Here is a 15,240-nt window from a genome sequence, read left to right as displayed (position 1 = left end):
CCAGTAGCACTTCCTAGGAGCTGACAATTTTTACTGCTACACTTGCTGAGAAGATGCGACTTGGGAAAACTCTGATCTTCATGTGTATTTATGTTGGTACTCACAGAAAAAGAATAAAACCCATGACTGCCATGTTTTCCTCTATCCTGGTTTACTTTTCTTGGGTTACAGTTACCGTCCTGATGGGTAACTGTTGAATCTGTTCAGTGTATAGTGAGGAGTCTTAGGACAAGAAAAATGCTGTGATATTAAAGACCCTTAAAAATAGAAGATTGTCTCAAACAGGAAGCCTAGCTTTATGAGAAGTCTCTGTATTCATGTTCTCTTATAAATTCCTCTGTGATTCCGCTCTGTTGCCCAATTACTTCATTGTGATTCTGGAGTTCAGTGATGGTAGTTGCAGAATGTGCATGGCTAATGGTAATTTCTCACTGTAACCTGATCACTGCTTGTTCAGGGTGACTTGAAGCAGTCTTGTAGCTCAGAATAATGCCTTCAAGCATGGTCAGGAGTTTGGAGCCTCCACAGCAATTCCAGATTACCCTGAACATTTTCAGGTTTTTCCTACAAGGGCGAAAACAGGTTCTACATTTTGGTTTGAGATCTCATTACAAACTGTTAGTTTAACATTCAGCATTTTGTGTCCTTATGATCTCCAGTTTTGAAGTCACAGTTGATCTTTATAGGCTGGAGGTCCTATTGAATTTGTTTACCTGTGCCAAGTGATTGCTCCTATTGGTTTAAATCTCCAGGGAAAATCACCATCCAGCTGGTAGACAGTTGTACTGATGAGGACCCATTGATTTTTCTCTCCTATCCACTTACCATCAATAAGAAATGTCCTTAGCTTTCATGATACTTCTTCCCTGCCATACTGTTGCCCTGTTACCTGGTTGGTTTCAGTTTCTGATCACATTATATGTGGATGTGATTAACAGCCTGATAAAAATGTTTAAGTCAATACTTGAGAAGCCGAGATAAAGATAATGCTTTGTGGTTAGAGTTTTTTAATAATGTGTTCTATCTGATGTAAACCGATGGTAAAGAATTGCTGTTTTTAACAGAAACTTTTATATTGATGATTAAAGTTTATCTAGCTTGAAATGATTTAGCAGTGTCCAGAAAAGGAGAATTTAAGAAAATAAAATTCATATTCCGTTCCAATAATTTTAACAGAGCTTGCCATGTTTTTTTTTTTCACCACAGTATTATCTGAAGTATTTTCTTTCATAAGGAGGAGTGGGGACCATGTAAACAAAATATTCTGTGCACTTCTCCAAAGTGATAGGATTTTGAAAGATTATTAACTTAAATTTAGCATGGTCAGATTATTTTACAAGGTCCCTGGGAAGAGTGAGTGTGTAGCTTTTCTCAAAACTTGAGGAAAGCTGCTTCTACTATCCCGAGTTTTGTTTATATATTTATGTATGAATACAAACACAGATACAAAGCCATTATATGTTCTTTCTAATCTGCCTGTATTGTGATGAATGTTTATTAGTAATAGTTGTTAAATAGTGTATTTTTCAAAGCTTTCAACAGATGCTACCAAATACCACTATAAACCACCGGTATGGACTTCAGTTCTATAATAAATGGTGTATTTAACATGGCAAGTGTGGGTGGACTTAGGTGATGAGATGCAGGAAAGGACTGTGTGGAAAGACTAATAAGAAGGACTGAACGAATAAATGACACAAAATGGATATGAGTTAGTGAACCACAAAATTTTCTCCTATTTTTGAAAATCTTAGATGAGTAATTGTCAACTGCGCCATCTGTAAGTAATGTGGGCTTCCAAACTTGTGGCAATTAAAACTGCCTAGCATCCCACTCCAGCCCTGTATTTTATTCTGTGTACAAGTCGGTACTGAAAACTAATCTCTTATGACATTAATCGTCTCATGAGGAGAGACGGAATAAATCACAGTAGCCCGTCCTCTTTTCACTCATGAAGATAAATGCCGTAACACGATGGCTGATCTTTGTTATGACACTAACCATTATATATTTAACAGAGATAGCAAAATCCCACTGACAGCTAACAAAAGAATTCTCTCTTTGCACATTCTATGAGAAGGCTGTATTTCTTTAGTTCAAAACTGTGACTTATCATATCTGCTCTCAGAACAATTTAAGCAGTAGATCTGGATTGTGCCAGTGAACTCTCTTCTGTACACAATGATGTCATGATTCAGACTAATGAAAACTGATGTGAAATAATTGTGCAAGGTTTGGAAGGAAGAAGCTGCATAACACCCAAAGACTTTTAAGACTCTTTTGTGTTGTCTGTTCTGACAAGAAAGAATAAGTCTCCTATTTAAAACAACAAACAACACTACCCTCCCCCCCCCCCCGCCCTGGCAAAAACAAAATCAAGACAAACAAAAAAAAAACAGACAACCAAACCAAACCAAAACAAAAAGCAACCACCAAACCAAACCCCAGACCAAACCCAAAGATTTAATCATTTTTAATTTTGTGGAGATTTCTGTTTTCCATTTTGCCTCCAGTGTTTGAACAGGTGGGCTCAAGGAACTGAACGTGGCTTTTTGTTGTGTCTATGATTGCAAGGGATTTTTAATTTTTCCAGCTTTATCACCTACTGTACACCTCTCAGGAATTTCTTTCCAGGTTTTCCATGCGCTAGACACATTCTGGTCTTTCTGGGATAAAATTACTAAGAAAAATTCTTAGTAAATTTCTGCATCTCAGCTTTCTTATTAATTTGAAGGGAGTTGATGCTGTGTATCATCCTCTGAATGAGGAATAAAAAACTGAATTGTGAAGTTTATGGACTTCCCTTGTGAGGTTAGGAGGATCAATGTGACTTATGATGGCTTTTCATGTAAGCATCCAAATGTGCTGTATATTTCATGAGGTAGTTTTCTACCATTTATCTGAGAGAATTAAAATGGAAGTATAATTTTTACAGTTTTATTTTTATGTTTGCTGTCGTAAACCATATTTTAGTAACATAAATAGAAGTGCTTTTTGGTTGGTAAAATATGTTCACAGTGTATCAATGGAGTCAATGTCAGCTGCAGCATGAAACTTATCTGACCCTCTTAGTCAGTGATTTTTACCTGCATGAAATACTTATAATGGCCAAATCTAATATGTAAGAATATTGAGGTAGCATGTATAGTTTAAAATATTTTGTGTTCTGCTATGCTTCCCCCCACCCTTTTTGTTTGTTTGGTTTTGCTTTTTTTTTTTTTTTTGCCTTCTGGAAACCGTAGGTTTGTATCTATAGGACACTGTCTAACAAGATAAGCTCTGATAGTAAAGCAATGGCAAGAAAACTGGCATAACTGTCACCTCCTGTTAAATTTGGCACATTCAGAGAGTAGCCAGTAGGAATTTTATTTCTCACATTATAAGTAACCCTTACACATTACATTTGCCTGAGGAAATTAAGTGATGAAGGCTTTTAACACAAACACATACCCATTCTCTCTGTTGATTTTTTTTTTTTCCGAGAAGTTTTACTCTTCATATTTTTTTTTGTTGTTATGCTGAAACATAAATTATACAGCAAACCTTCCAGTGTCTTAGGAAAAAAACAAATCTCTGTCAACTTTCAATAGAGAAAACAGCATATATGGAAGCAAATATGGTTGGGGTTTGGTGTTTCTTAGTATTTTTTTTCTTGTTCCCTTAGCAATGACATATGTATTCACACTGGTGGAAGTTCTTTCCTCTGTTATCTGTAATATAGAGTCAGCTGACAGAACACTCATATCCATTCTGCTCCATTAGTTCCAGTCACCTAAGCATGGCCTCTCTTCATTTTCTACAGGGGTAGGTGCCAAAGGGGAATTTTTATCCCTGCTGGAATTAAAGGCATTTCACGATCATGGCCTGTGTGATCCCTGAATGACTGTGGATTTCAGTAATGTGTTTGGGTGGCAGAGCTGTGTTTTGCTCCTGGCCCCTTCTCTGGAATAATGATTCATAGTTGTAAACAGCTTTGACCCATGTTTTTCAGCTGGTTGCACTGATACAGAAATTGAAACTTCTACTCTAAACTAAATAGGCAGAGAATATGGTCTATAAGCCACAGGAGGTTCTCAATGCAATTTGTCCTGTCAGCATCTAAGAGCTACGGCATGCTGCTAGCTACCTATTCAGTATTGACTACCTAGGCAGCACTTCTGTACCTGAGCATGGGCTTGGGGGAACCCAAGTCCCTGAACCGCATCTGTACGGATGTGCTGATATTTCAGGAGGTAGGGGATGCAGGAATGTATTGTGGGAGTATACTGTGGTAAGGACAGGGGAAGAAAGGTATTTCAGCAGGAATGGGGAAAGGTGGAAGATAAGGAAGTTAGAAGTGTTGAAACACCTCAAAAGATGAGAGTATCACTTTGAGAGTAGAGAAAGGCTGGGCAGAGAGGCAATGGGGTATTGTGATAGCAAGAAGAGGTATGGCTTGCATGGCTAACCAGAAGTATGGAGGGTGGACAGCACTGTCAGAATTGAGGAGTTATCCTGAGAATCTGGATGCTCCATCGCTTGAACTGGAGTAATCACTAGTACTCCTGCTGCTAATAATGGAACCCATACCAGGGTAGCAACTTTGACATCCTGCTTACTGGGGTGCGTATCTTTGATCCTGATCTTACAGAAGTCTGATAGGATTCTGTGTGCTCACCAGGTTCATCCCGTTACTGTCACCAAGGTGTTTATGGATCTGTGCTGACAGAGCCTATAAATGAAAGTTCTTGGTTGCTCAGACAGGCTGATTGCATTAGTAAGGAAAGAAATACAAACCTTTCCTTTTGTTTCAGTATGTCAGACCAGATCAATAGGTTATTATAAGTCAGTTGTTTAGGGTTGAAAACTTTACGTTTTCTGATGTGATGTATGAGGACACTAGCAATGGCAAGATGTTGTTGCTGCTAGAGCTTGTGCCTTTTAAAAGAATAACGCAATTGTATATTTAACTGAATTGTAATCAAATTTCTTTTGAATTCAAAATGTCAAGTGTACAGTTTATCTGGAATTTCCAAAGCACTGTTGCTACCTTTCTATCAGTTTAAAATATGACATTATAAATACATTTAAAAAAGAACAATAGGAGTGTCCGGAAATCTCAGAACAAGCCTCAAACCAGCCAGTCAAACTAAGGGAATGAAGAAAAAAAACCCCATTCAGCTTCTTTCTCTTTTATTTCATTCAATATTTGATAATTGATAATACCTTACATGTCTGGCAGGTTAGCAAAGCTAGGTGGTTTCAGACTGACTTGCAAACAAATTCTATAGTAGAAATTCTCTTGCAGGAAATGCTCTCCCAGTTGTTCCCTATAGTTCATGCTAAAGGAACTGTTAAGTGCTTTTGAATGGAAGAGGCCAGGGGAAAAAAATGTTTTTTGAGTGTACTTTAAACCATTTGAGCTCTACAGTTCAGTAGACGTGCACCTAAAAAAGCTGCATGCTTGCTAGTCCACATTTAATTGATGTTAAAACTTATTTTTATGTATTTCAGCAGGTTTAGGTATTTTTACGTGTTGCTTTCTTGTTTGTGTTATGTCTTTGTTCCTTTTGTTTCTTGATTTTACTTTTCTTTCTTATCTGCAGTGATGCATGGATTACAGAGACAAATTAATAACATGGAGCATACTGTGAAAGACATGTCTTATGAAATGCACCTCCTTCTACTCAGATTTTATAACTTCTTTATTGTAACTTCAACTGCTCAAAGACAAAAGTTCTACCAGGAGAATTATTACTCCCATTTCAACTCCTTTTAATATTTTAGTACTAGGAAACGACTCTTTACCTTTCTCTTAATTACCATCAGCAAGAGCTCCATGAATATCTATTTGAGAACTTATGTTAAAATAGGTTATAGTGCATCTTCCCTACTTATTTTTATCCCTCTTTTTGCTTTTTCCTATATCACGTACCATCCCTCCTCTTGATCTTGCTGTTTTCTCCTCTTCATACACCTCTACAACTTCCTTTCTTTCCCCACTCTCTACCCTACCCTGCCCTCCTCTCCAAACCATTTACTCATCTTTCTTCACACAAAGGGCTTTGAACTTTTACTGGGCTGCTGATAATTCCCTGATGACTACAGCCGTTAATCAAAAATGAATACAAAAGATTCGAGTGGGGCATTTCCCACAATAGAAGTCAGTCCTTCTGTTAACCTCACACAAGCAGCTGGAAAAGACAATGCTGGATTTTTTCCAGCATGCTGTTCTTGTACCCTGTTTGAGACTCCATCTTTCAATTCATTTATTTGGTAATGGGTGGCTAGAAAATATAATATATTTTCTGCTTAGGAGAAGGAAAGTTATTTTTCTGTGGGCAGTAAAGATTGTCTGTTGTGCAGTTCAGCCTGACTTGTATTTTAGCTGTTGAGTGGGAGCACTGGCAATAACTGTGTGCTGTTCCTCTTTCTCTTCCTGAATTATTTAAATAACGTTCTAAAGAGAATTGCTTCGGTTTGTGAGTAGTGGCTCTGCCTATAGTTTGACCAAGCAGACGTGATAAAATCCTGATTTTTGTCAGCTGCCTGACCTTCAGATTCCCACAGGCACCTTCCAGAAATGCAAGAGGCTCTGGCTGGTTCCCGCTAACTGTGCTCTGTCAGCCTCAGTCCACCAGCCTGATCTGCCTGCTGCTTTTGGACCACAGCACATTATCACACCACTCTTGGTTCTTTTTTAGAAGAAACATTTTCTGTCAGCGTAATAACTGCAGGAGTAGTGGCTGCTTCTCTGGCAAAGCTTCCCACTTTCTGCAGGAATGGTGGGTGGCAAGAAGGCCGACTTGCTGAGTTGCCTTTCTCCATGCTGGCCCTCTGCTTGTGTTCCCTCTAGTGGCTGAAATGCAAACAATTGAGCAGGTCTCATTCAGGTAGTCAAAAGTGTCTGTGTATCTAGATTAAACTAATTATTCCATCAATTATATAGAGGTTCTCTTCTGATTTTTGAGGTGAGCAGAGCATTCAGGATTTCTCTTATGCAACGCTGACAGTCTTGACTCTGCTCTAGAGCATTCTTGTGAATGGTTCACTGGAAAGTGTTTTTTCCCCAGTGTGGCAACTGATTTTTTTGAGCAGTTGTTTATGCACAGATGATGATAGATGCCATGGTGAGAAAAGAAATTTGGATTTCTTCTTGTCCCATATAACTGACATGCCTTGTCCAATGAAACTGGGAATGTATGTGCTTGTGGCATCTGTGTAATTATTTAATATCCCAGAAACTGTGGGTTTATACATGCAGGTTATACAAACCTAACAATTTGTCAGGCCGCTACCATTTGCTGGGAGGTTTGATTTCCACTGTGCTTGGTAGGATCTCTTGGTCTTCTCTTTGAGCCATTAACCAGCGTTTGAATGAACACCAAGAATGTGTTCGGTGCAATGACTTCTTCTGTTCTCTTCCAGATTGTCCTGATGGATATCAAGGTATTTGTCTCAGTTATTTATTGGCTGGCTCTTTTTAAGGCTGTGGTTGAATGGCAGGAATAAATAGAGCATATTTGATCCTCTGTGATGGAGGTTGCAGTCAGTGCAAATCATTCTTCTGCCCTTGTCCTTCTTAAGAAAATATATCAAAAGAATAATACTCTTCATGACAGTACTTTAGCATGTTTTAATTTCAGCATTATTAATCACTGGTCATATACGATACAAATGTTGGTGGATGGAGTGGGAGGAAGGAGAAAGATATTTTAAACAGATAAAGGCTTCCTCCTCTGATGTGTGTTACTTTTTATGACCAAGAAGTTTATGACTTAACTATGCTACTGCATTTTAGTATTCAGTTTGCCTTAAGGCACAGTTAGGAATTAGTTTTAATTTCTAATATTATTCTTTTAAGTTTTAGAAATGCAAACGGGATTGTGGGCTTTTAGCAGTGTTAATGGTGAGATACAGAGGCAAGAGACACTAGTGCAATTATCAGTTCAGTGTATTCATTATCTCACAGGCTCTTAAATAATATTCTAATGCTCTTTTCCATAACTGGGAGAAGAAACTGAGACTATCATTAAAACGTTTTTACAAGCAATTATTTTTATTTTCTTACTGTGATAAGTGGTTAGGTTAAAACTGGGGAGGGGCGACACAATGAACGACAGCATGTGGGGAGGGGCAGAAATAAACATCTTTATTGAGGTTCTCTGCTAAATTAGTCTTTGTTCTGATAAAGAAAACTTAATCAGGTGCACAATAACAGCATTTTTAACTTAAGCAGTGTTTGAATTGGAGAATTAATGCTTTTCAGTTAGGGTATGAACAGTTCTTTAACACAGGCTTCAAAGGGTTTAAAGGGTTAGATGAATAGAATTAAATTCATAGGGTATATGAACTGCAGCCCACGTTGCATGTCCGGCGTAAAATGAGTACACACAATGGGCAATTGTTTGCTCCAGCACTTTCAGCCTGTCTAACATACTCTGCATTTCAGATGGTCATTATACCCTGAGTGTGTTCACTTCATACTATGATATTTGAAATCTGCCTTGTGGGTTTGATTAAACTTTCTGTAGTGGTGTTATGCATCCTGATTGTTGGTTTCATTGTTGTTTGGTGAAGATGATCTCCCATATCCCTATGTCTGGCCATTGTTTCCACAGCCAGTTCAGTGCAGCTTCCTCAGCACAAACTGCTCTCCCTTCTCCCATTGTCCAGAACAGGGTCACTTCTGATGTTTGCGTAGCTTTATTGTTTCCTTCCCATTATTGTCAAACTCACGTGGTAATACTTGGCATTTTTACTGACTTTATAGAGTAGGATGTGATGTCATAGAGAAGGGGACAGGGCTACCCAAATTTTCTTAATTGCAGGGAGGAGCTGCCCAGGTGTGCTGAGGGGCCTGTACTCAGGAAGAGAAACAGGGAATCCTCCACAGTGAGTAACCCCACTTTCAAGTGCACACAGTTTCCTTCATAGCCGTGTCCAGTACAGTGTAGTTTCCTCTTCTGTCCTTTCCAGTTTGCCCTCTGGAATGTTCTTAGTTTCATTCTTTTGGTTTTTTGTTTTGTTTTGCTTTTCCTTTATTTTTGGTATGTTGTCATTTTACCTTTGTCTTCTTTCCAAAGGTTAAAGTTTCCATTTTTGTCTCGTCGCACTGTTAATCTTTTCTCATACTAGTCTCAATCTCTATACACATTGTCATTTTTCCAGTGTGTCATTGTGGTTCTGTCACTAATATATCATTTCCCTTGCTGTGCAATGGCCCTTTTCCCAGCTCTGTGCAGTTTCTTCCATCCTTACTCATTGCCCTTCTCTTTCCTACTCCCTCTTCTTTCTCCTTTCAAATCACATTTTGGTTTTCCTTTCCTGATGAGTCCCTTCTGAATCTTGCTTATTGATGTACCTGAGATAAGCTCAGTTCAGCTCCCAGACCTTTCTAGCACAGCCTTCACTTCTGCATTTTCCTGTGTGGAACTGAAAGATAAAGGGTAGAATGCTCACCTGTAATAAAGAACCAAAGGATTTGGTAAGCTGTGTTTTGGCTGCAAAAGGGAAGAACAGGCAGCAAATCAGAACTATAAAGTGGCAGGAGAGGGCTGAGCTGTTCAAGTTGTAGTGAGGTGTTGGCTTTAGGTGAGCTGCTTGAATTACAGCCTTGGCTAGCACCCTTCACAGTTTGATGACTTGCATGATACGACATGGTGGTGTCTCTAGTTCCTAGTGGGCAGATATCCAAACAGTAGGAGGTACTTTCACAATTGCCATCATTTGGTAACTACTAGAGAAACGCTCAGGACTGGATGAATTTGGAGACCAAACTGATTTCTTATTTACCTAGGGTAGAAACGTAAGTTCTGGCTGAGATATGTTAGCAAAATGCTCTGGGAAGCTGGATTGCCGTGGCCCATGCTGTACCTTATACTGCTGATTGAAAGGTTTTATTTTGCAGGCCTGTCAGTCTGGCACTTTACATTAGCAAAAGAGTGGCTGTTTGTTTAGCAGCTTAAAGCTGATGGGGACAAAAAGGAAGTGGAAAACCAGAAAAATCTGTACAAGATGGTTGTATGTGGAAAGAGGAGTGGGTTACTTTGGGCTAAATTGGAAAAGGCAAAGGAGTGGAAAACTGAGCTGAACTGGAAAAAAAAATACTGCACCCTGTCATGTAGCATCTTGTGTGCTGTGACTGTTCTGACTACTTCATTTTTCATTGTTTTTAGAAACAAATAGCATTTTAAAATTGAAACCTATCTGAGTCAATTCTCACAGTAGTTCCTGCTCTACAAATGGAAGGTTTTAGCCAGTTTCGTTCCTGAGGTCATGAAAAAACCTAAGTGTAGAATATTCAAATGACCTCAAATAGTTCTAAAGTAACAAAAATCAAAAGAGAAGACTAGCTGTCTCTTTTTTTCTTCCTTTTTTTTTTTTTTTTTCTTTTCCCTCCTGCCTGAGAGGAACTCCATTGTTGTGTCATAAAATTAGGTGCCTGTTTCTTTTATTTGGAACCTGGTAAGAATTTTTCCCAGGCAGATGTAGCAGATGATGCACAAAAGCAGCAAGTAAATCTTATTGTTGCTGCATTTTCCTGGATCGTATGTAGCCTTCTAACAGATAGAGGACTCCAGTTGCAACACTACAGTTCTCTGCCTTTCACAAATGGCTACATAAAAACTGCATGATTGCATAACCTTTCAGATTCACAGAACAGCTGTGTCTTATCACTTACACATTTATTATTTCTTTTCAGGCATTGGAAAAGTACCCCAACTCACCAATGACTGCAAAACAAATACTGGAAGTCATTCAGAAAGAAGGGTTAAAAGAAACAAGGTCAGTGTTTCTATGTTCTGTATTTTTGCTGTCTCTTTGAAAACAATCTAGGAATGGTATATAATCTTTACAAAACATAATGTGCTGGATAATGGCTGAATTGATTTCCAGTACCAAAGTGGAAAATAAAGCTGATGGGTTTTGTTCATTTGTTAGTTCAGGGCTTTTAAAATGGTTATTGACTGGCTTAACTTTGTACCTTCCAAAAGGAGTATGTGGGCCAGCTCTAGTCCAATGGCCTGTCTTTAGAAAGACAGTGAGATCTGCTCAGCGAGCCCAGTGCTACATCTCATTTTTGCTTAAGGTGTGGATCTGGACAACTGGGTTGCTTCTGCCACCGTGTGCCCAGAGCAGGAGTGAGGTGGAGCTAGACACATTCCTTCTCTCAGTTGGGTTTGTGGTCTGACACTTAAATCACTGTTACAACATATTGGTGTTACCTGTGGTAATGGATTGTGCCGATAAAGAATTGGGAATGGAAGGAGAAGGGGTGTTTGAACACTGGCAGCTGGTCTGTGTGGCTACAGTGGTTGAATACCGAGTTACTTATTAACAGTATATTTTGGATGCAGATTTCAACTATAATCGTTGAGCTGCTAGAGGATAGGTGGGTTATCCAGAGCCTGTGGAAATCAACAGCTGTCTTCCATTGGCTTCTCGTTCAGATGAATGTGCAGCTTCTTGTTCCTCAAAGGTGAATACTAAATACTTGGTAGGTCTTCTAGTGATCTGCAGATGGAAACTTGGGCAGGAAGTAAAGTAAGTTAAGGAAAAACTGGTTGGTTGGCAGGGATCTCCTATAAGATACAGTTTCCTCTTCCCCAAATGTTACAGTAAAAATTTTCTATTCTAATAAATTGTTTTAAAACTTGTTGCTGTTTCAGTGCAAAGGGAGACATCCGCTTGTGTTTTGATTATATTACTTTAGTGTGGAACCTGAAATCTAGGAAAAGACAGCTTTAGAGCCTGTGTAGGCAAGTAACACATTGTATCTGTTACTGCGGAGTTTACTCTGGTGAACCAGAAGTAACCATAGGACATATTTTTACTGAATTCACTGTAGTTCCTAAGAAACAGAACATTCTGTGTGATCGTTTGCATTCCTTAACCATGCACTGCTTTGTTGGTAGCCTCATAAAATGCTTATAATAGCTGTATTTTGGTAAAATGGCAAAAGAGATGGTATGCAAGACGTAGTTGAATTTGCTACCTTTTACGAATATAAAATGCTTTAGCTCCTGTCAAGAAATTGTTTCAAGTATATTTGGCAATGATGCCGAGGAAATAAGGGCTTGAACACTTTTGAAAATGAGTGTCCAAACATGTTATGCAGCAAGAATTTGCATAAAAAACGACAAAAACGCAAGAAAACCCAACTTTGAAAATCTGTTTTTATTAAGATACTGTTTCTCACAGCAGTAAATAGATGGCTTTCTTCTTCTTATGTCTTGTGATATGAGACAACTGCGTGGGAGAGGCTCACATGCCTGATAATAGCATTTCTTTGTAATTTTTAAAAATTCGTGTTTCCGTGAACAGTGCATAAATCAAATTCTGTGTGGAAAACCTATGGGAGAGAGCGAAGGCAGCGTTGTAATGATTTAAATATAGAAAAAATGGAAGACGTTTTTAATTGCTGCAAAAACTCCTTTGAGGATTTTCAAAGCTAGATCTTTCTTCTCTTACTAAGAAACTGAGAATTGCAGGGAAATAGGGAGGAAAATCAGATTCATTTTGATTTTTATTCATGGTGTGGTATGTGCAAGTATGTGTAGTAGATTGCAGGATGCCCCATGTGGTCATGAGTATCTAGATAACTGAGAGGGATAAAGTTCAATGTTTTTTACTCCTTACTTGAAACATGTTATAGGCTAGGTCATCCTAAACTGATTAGCCTAAAAATTCTAAATTCTACAATTATAAAAACAAAAAAATATGATTCTGTATTGATATTTTTAAAGCATTTGTATTGTCCTTCAACTTCAGATTTAATGTAAAAGTTGTGTTTCTTCTGCATTTTGGTGTTGATGAGGCACAAACCTGCAGAGTTGTCTGAGTGCCTAACTGTTCATAGGAGCTGATGAAGTATTTGACCTCATACACCTATTTGTTGATTGGGCCTCAGTGCGTAAATAATGTTTTGATTTCATAGTCGTTGGATTTAAAGTCTCCCTTTTGCTTCATCCAGCTTTGCAATTTCTTTCAGTACCTTTCGGCCAGTATGGTACCTTTGCCGTTACTAAGTGTGATCTTTTCTGGTCTTTATGCTGCAGCCAACTAAGATGAGCAAGGCTTGTAAATTTATGATGTGCAATCACCTGGTCATAAGCAGTAGAATTGCACTAACATATTTTATGCTGTACTGATTTGTGCATTATTCAAGTCTGAACTTGTACCAGCAATATGTTACTTCTGTAATATACTTATTCCTCTATACTGATTAACATTGTTGGTAGAACCTTGGCAATCCTAAATGAAATTCTTAAAAAATTTTCCTCTCTACTGTTCCATTTATGGATGAATGAGATTAATTGGCTTAGTCATTTTTCAAATATATTGCAGCATTAATTAATCTAAACCTTTTGCTGTGGTAGTAAATCTAAATGAATAACACATGATTTTCAGCAATCTCATTGTCATTATATGTTATATTTAAAAAGACACTGTAAGACTATTCATCCTCTTCTTTTCTTTGTTTGCAATAAAGACATCAAGAAGCACATGCGTTTTTTTTTAATTACTCAAATAATTAAATACAATAGGAGGAAAATTCCAAAGTTACAAATCACATATATGTTAGAAATTAAAACAAAATCTTACATGTTTTGTGAGAGATTATACACCTAGCTGGTTTCCTATATCTTGGTGGGATGTACAGCTCAATTTTGTTTTTCAAGTATCCTTCTTGTTATGATGGTTGTAAAGTGGTCAGCAGGCAAGGAGTTCTTCTGCAAAGGCAAACCTTTCTGGGATGTAGAAAACATATGGTTTTCTTCCAGGGGGTGGAGAGGAAGGAGGGAAAGTACTTATGCCTGTGCTCATAGTGAACAGTGTCAGGTCAACCGTCCTGGACACTGAAATCTCTTTACAAAGAAGACAGACAGCAGCTCACTCAAGTGCACAGTGCTCTGCATTTTCCTTCCTAGCACTGTCCTGTTATTTTGAAGATAATTCCCTGTCCCACTGTAAATTTCTAGACTTGCAACCTGCTGGTTATGCATCCCAGCATGAGATTTTGCTGATTTTGCTGGTGTGACACAGATGACTAGTCAGAGTATGATCCACTCTGGCCTCAGTGCTGCTTTTCCACTGTGCTGCTGCCTCTCTAGTTGTTCTCCATCTTGTATGTGTGCTGTTACTTTTTCCTGTTGAGATCTAGAATTCCCCGTAGGGAATTGTATTCAGGTCTTCTGCAGGCTGTTTCTCAAATTTATTAAGATTGCTTTAACGTGTAGTCTTGTCTTTCAACATGCATGCAGGCCTTCCAAGTTTAGTGTCATCTGCTGATTAGAACTTGTTTCCTTTTGCAGCATTATATTTCTATTCTTTGCTTATGAAAGTCCCATGAGAAACAATGTCCAAAGACTCATTAATTCAGGCTACATGATTCTTACTGCTGCTTCTGTAACTACAGCATCTGCCACTATGTGATAAAGAATATTTTGATAGATTTGAAGAAACTTGTTCTTGACAGGCCTGCATATTACTCATCTCAACTTCTTATCTGTTAAATACTTCTAAATAATTTTTATTCCCTGTTTTGGGGGAATAGAAATTCAGTTGTTGCATCTTTACCTCCTTGGCCCTGCCTTTTTCATATTTTTAAAGCTAGTCACTAGATGTTTTCCAGTCTTTTGGAATCACTGCTGTCCTTTACATATTCTCAGAAATGACTATGATAATTTTGAAACTGGTCCAGTCAGCTCCGAATACTTTATGGTGAATTTCAACAGATTTAACTGTTTTGAGAACATCAATTTACCTAATTATAATCTAATAATTTTTTTTTCCATATTTGTTCCTGGTGTTGGTTTTAGTAGCTGTCTAATCCTAGACACCTTTCTAATTAGAGATCAACAAAGAAAAGGCACTAGCACTCCCATGCTTTTGCTGTAAGTGCTCAGTCCCCCCCTTTCATTTCCTGACAGTGTTCAAGAAGAGACTGGACAACACCCTCAGGCACATGGTGTGATGAACTGTGTGTTTGTCATATGCAGGGACAGGAGTTGGACCCAATGATCATTGTGGGTCCCTTCCAACTCCGGACATTCTGTGATTCTGTGATTTCATGGAAGAGCAAGGCAGTTTCCTATCTGTTGGTGTGCTAACAGAAATGTCTTTGTACTTGGTGGGTGGGTGAGTTTGCTAAAGTTTAATTTCCTGAAGCACATTTTCTTCTTTTTGTGTTCTTCCTTATTTTCTTAAAAATGAAGAATTATCCCTTCAGGAATGCTTAATGTTTTCAGCTGCTTG

At 38.3% G+C, this 15,240-nt stretch overlaps 1 protein-coding gene across 1 annotated transcript in view; it reads left to right on the top strand.

Annotated features, from left to right (window-relative positions):
• Window positions 1-15,240, top strand: part of ASXL3 (ASXL transcriptional regulator 3) — a 131,316-nt gene that overhangs the window by 13,748 nt on the left and 102,328 nt on the right. The window contains exon 2 of the mRNA XM_082046806.1: window positions 10,685-10,767. Coding sequence (XP_081902932.1) covers window positions 10,685-10,767 — 83 coding nt within the window. The remainder of the gene's footprint in view (window positions 1-10,684; window positions 10,768-15,240) is intronic.

Source organism: Streptopelia decaocto, assembly GCF_964273445.1.
Source record: "Streptopelia decaocto genome assembly, chromosome: 2".
NCBI lineage: Eukaryota > Metazoa > Chordata > Aves > Columbiformes > Columbidae > Streptopelia > Streptopelia decaocto.
Note: the sequence above shows the minus strand (reverse complement) of the source record. Positions and strands in the feature narration are given on the sequence as shown.